General features: G+C 36.6%; 1 protein-coding gene across 1 annotated transcript in view; it reads left to right on the top strand.

The window, feature by feature from the left end:
* LOC133037453 (protein Ycf2-like) overlaps window positions 1-5000 on the top strand; it is an 8243-nt gene that overhangs the window by 794 nt on the left and 2449 nt on the right. The window contains 3 exon segments of the mRNA XM_061114846.1: window positions 1-137; window positions 140-2939; window positions 2941-5000. The exon segment at window positions 1-137 is cut by the window's left edge and continues 794 nt beyond it; the exon segment at window positions 2941-5000 is cut by the window's right edge and continues 1182 nt beyond it. Of these exon segments, the coding sequence (XP_060970829.1) occupies window positions 1-137; window positions 140-2939; window positions 2941-5000 (4997 nt within the window).

Below are 5000 nucleotides of genomic sequence, written 5' to 3'. Positions count from 1 at the left end.
CGAAAGAAAAAATCTCTATTTGACAGGGCTTCTTCCTATACCTATGAATTTCATTGGACCCAGAAATGATACATTGGAAGAATCTTTTTGGTCTTCCAATATCAATAGGTTGATTGTTTCGCTCCTGTATCTTCCAAAAGGAAAAAAATCTCTGAGAGCTGTTTCCTGGATCCAAAAGAGAGTACTTGGGTTCTCCCAATAACTAAAAAGTGTATCATGCCTGAATCTAACTGGGGCTCGCGATGGTGGAGGAACTGGCTCGGAAAAAAGAGGGATTCTAGTTGTAAGATATCTAATGAAACCGTCGCTGGAATTGAGATCTCATTCAAAGAGAAAGATATCAAATATCTGGAGTTTCTTTTTGTATATTATATGGATGATCCGATCCGCAAGGACCATGATTGGGAATTGTTTGATCGTCTTTCTCCGAGGAAGAGGCGAAACATAATCAACTTGAATTCGGCACAGCTATTCGAAATCTTAGTGAAAGACTGGATTTGTTATCTCATGTTTGCTTTTCGTGAAAAAATACCAATTGAAGCGAAGGGTTTCTTCAAACAACAAGGAGCTGGGTCAACTATTCAATCAAATGATATTGAGCATGTTTCCCATCTCTTCTCGAGAAACAAGTGGGCTATTTCTTTGCAAAATTGTGCTCAATTTCATATGTGGCAATTCCGCCAAGATCTCTTCTTTAGTTGGGGGAAGAATCCGCACGAATCGGATTTTTTGAGGAACATATCGAGAGAGAATTGGATTTGGTTAGACAATGTGTGGTTGGAAAACAAGGATCGGTTTTTTAGTAAGGTACGGAATGTATCGTCAAATATTCAATATGATTCCACAAGATCTAGTTTCGTTCAAGTAACGGATTATAGCCAATTGAAAGGATCTTCTGATCGATCCAGATATCATTTTGATTCCATTAGTAATGAGGATTCAGAATATCACACATTGATCAATCAAAGAGAGATTCAACAACTAAAAGAAAGATCGATTCTTTGGGATCCTTCCTTTCTTCAAACGGAACGAACAGAGATAGAATCAGACCGATTCCCTAAATGTCTTTCTGGATATTCCTCAATGTCCCGGCTATTCACGGAACGTGAGAAGCAGATGATTATTCATCTGCTTCCGGAAGAAATCGAAGAATTTCTTGGGAATCCTACAAGATCCATTCGTTCTTTTTTCTCTGACAGATGGTCAGAACTTCATCTGGGTTCGAATCCTACTGAGAGGTCCACTAGAGATCAGAAATTGTTGAAGAAAGAACAAGATGTTTCTTTTGTCCCTTCCAGGCGATCGGAAAATAAAGAAATAGTTAATATATTCAAGATAATTACGTATTTACAAAATACCGTCTCAATTCATCCTATTTCATCAGATCCGGGATGTGATATGGTTCCGAAGGATGAACTGGATATGGACAGTTCCAATAAGATTTCATTCTTGAACAAAAATCCATTTTTTGATTTAGTTCATCTATTCCATGACCGGAACAGGGGGGGATACACGTTACACCACGATTTTGAATCAGAAGAGAGATTTCAAGAAATGGCAGATCTATTCACTCTATCAATAACCGAGCCGGATCTGGTGTATCATAAGGGATTTGCCCTTTCTATTGATTCCTACAGATTGGATCAAAAACAATTCTTGAATGAGGTATTCAACTCCAGGGATGAATCGAAAAAGAAATATTTATTGGTTCTACCTCCTATTTTTTATGAAGAAAATGAATCTTTTTATCGAAGGATCAGAAAAAAATGGGTCCGGACCTCCTGCGGGAATGATTTGGAAGATCCAAAACCAAAAATAATGGTATTTGCTAGCAACAACATAATGGAGGCAGTTAATCAATATAGATTGATCCGAAATCTGATTCAAATCCAATATAGCACCTATGGGTACATAAGAAATGTATTGAATCGATTCTTTTTAATGAATAGATCCGATCGCAACTTCGAATATGTAATTCAAAGGGATCAAATAGGAAACGATACTCTGAATCATAGAACTATAATGAAATATATGATCAACCAACATTTCTCAAATTTGAAAAAGAGTCAGAAGAAATGGTTCGATCCTCTTATTTTTATTTCTCGAACCGAGAGATCCATGAATCGGGATCCTAATGCATATAGATACAAATGGTCCAATGGGAGCAAGAATTTACAGGAACATTTGGAACATTTCATTTCTGAGCAGAAGAGCCGTTTTCATTTTCAAGTAGTGTTCGATCGATTACGTATTAATCAATATTCGATTGATTGGTCTGAGGTTATCGACAAAAAAGATTTGTCTAAGTCACTTCCTTTCTTTTTGTCCAAGTTACTTCTTTTTTTGTCCAAGTTTCTTCTCTTTTTGTCTAACTCACTTCCTTTTTTCTTTGTGAGTTTCGGGAATATCCCCATTCATAGGTCCGAGATCCACATCTATGAATTGAAAGGTCCGAATGATCAACTCTGCCATCAGTTGTTAGAATCAATAGGTCTTCAAATCGTTCATTTAAAAAAATGGAAACCCTTTTTATTGGATGATCATGATACTTCCCAAAAATCGAAATTCTTGATCAATGGAGGAACAATATCACCATTTTTGTTCAATAAGATACCAAAGTGGATGATTGACTCATTCCATACTAGAAATAATCGCAGGAAATCTTTTGATAACACGGATTCCTATTTCTCAATGATATCCCACGATCAAGACAATTGGCTGAATCCCGTGAAACCATTTCATAGAAGCTCATTGATATCTTCTTTTTATAAAGCAAATCGACTTCGATTCTTGAATAATCCACATCACTTCTGCTTCTATTGTAACAAAGGATTCCCTTTTTATGTGGAAAAGGCCCGTATCAATAATTATGATTTTACGTATGGACAATTCCTCAATATCTTGTTCATTCGCAACAAAATATTTTCTTTGCGCGGCGGTAAAAAAATATGCTTTTTTGGAGAGAGATACTATTTCACCAATCGAGTTACAGGTGTCTAACATATTCATACCTAACGATTTTCCACAAAATGGTGACGAAAGGTATAACTTGTACAAATCTTTCCATTTTCCAATTCGATCCGATCCATTCGTTCGTAGAGCTATTTACTCGATCGCAGACATTTCTGGAATACTTCTAACAGGGGGACAAATAGTCAATTTTGAAAGAACTTATTGTCAACCTCTTTCAGATATTAATCTGTCTGATTCAGAAGAGAAGAACTTGCATCAGTATCTCAATTTCAATTCAAACATGGGTTTGATTCACACTCCATGTTCTGAGAAATATTTACCATCCGAAAAGAGGAAAAAACGGGGTCTTTGTCTAAAGAAATGCCTTGAGAAAGGGCAGATGTATAGAACCTTTCAACGAGATAGTGCTTTTTCAACTCTCTCAAAATGGAATATATTCCAAACATATATGCCATGGTTCCTTACTTCGACAGGATACAAATATCTAAATTTGATATTTTTAGATACTTTTTCAGACCTATTGCCGATACTAAGTAGCAGCCCAAAATTTGTATCCATTTTTCATGATATTATGCATGGATTAGATATATCATGGCGAATTCTTCAGAAAAAATTCTGTCTTCCACAATGGAATCTGATAAGTGAGATTTCGAGTAAGTGTTTACATAATCTTCTTCTGTCCAAAGAAATGATTCATCGAAATAATGAGTCACCATTGATATCGACACATCTGAGATCGCCAAATGTTCGGGTTCGGGAGTTCCTCTATTCAATCCTTTTCCTTCTTCTTGTTGCTGGATATCTCGTTCGTACACATCTTCTTTTTGTTTCTCGAGCCTATAGTGAGTTACAGACAGAGTTCGAAAGGGTCAAATCTTTGATGATTCCATCATACATGATTGAGTTGCGAAAACTTCTGGATAGGTATCCTACATCTGAACTGAATTCTTTCTGGTTAAAGAATCTCTTTCTAGTTGCTCGGGAACAATTAGGAGATTCTCTAGAAGAAATACAGGGTTCTGCTTCTGGCGGCAACATGCTATGGGGTGGCGGTCCCACTTATGGGGTCAAATCAATACGTTCTAAGAAGAAATATTTGAATATCAATCTCATCGATATCATCGATTTCATAAGTATCATACCAAATCCCATCAATCGAATCTCTTTTTCGATAAATACGAGACATCTAAGTCATACAAGTAAAGAGACCTATTCATTGATAAGAAAAAGAAAAAAGGTGAACAGTGATTGGATTGATGATAAAATAGAATCCTGGGTCTCGAACAGTGATTGGATTGATGATAAAGAAAGAGAGCTCTTGGTTCAGTTCTCCGCCTTAACGACAGAAAAAAGGATTGATCAAATTCTATTGAGTCTGACTCATAGTGATCATTTATCAAAGAATGACTCTGGTTATCAAATGATTGAACAACCGGGAGCAATTTACTTACGATACTTAGTTGACATTCATAAAAAGTCTCTAATGAATTATGAGTTCAATACATCCTGTTTAGCAGAAAGACGGATATTCCTTTCTCATTATCAGACAATCACTTATTCACAAACCTCCTGTGGGGCTAATAGTTTTCATTTCCCATCTCATGGAAAACCTTTTTCGCTCCGCTTAGCCCTATCCCTCTCTAGGGGTATTTTAGTGATAGGTTCTATAGGAACTGGACGATCCTATTTGGTCAAATACCTAGCGACAAACTCCTATGTTCCTTTCATTACAGTATTTCTGAACAAGTTCCTGGATAACAAGCCTAAGGGTTTTCTTATTGATGATAGTGACGATATTGATGATAGTGACGATATTGATGATAGTGACGATATCGACCGTGACTTTGATACGGAGCTGGAGCTTCTAACTATGATGAATGCGCTAACTATGGATATGATGCCGGAAATAGACCGGTTTTATATCACCCTTCAATTCGAATTAGCAAAAGCAATGTCTCCTTGCATAATATGGATTCCAAACATTCATGATCTGGATGTGAATGAGTCGAATTACTTATCCCTCGGTC

Source organism: Cannabis sativa, chromosome 4 (assembly GCF_029168945.1).
Source record: "Cannabis sativa cultivar Pink pepper isolate KNU-18-1 chromosome 4, ASM2916894v1, whole genome shotgun sequence".
Classification (NCBI taxonomy): Eukaryota; Viridiplantae; Streptophyta; class Magnoliopsida; order Rosales; family Cannabaceae; genus Cannabis; species Cannabis sativa.
The sequence above is the reverse complement of the archived record's forward strand: the minus strand, read 5'-3'. Positions and strand labels throughout refer to the sequence as shown.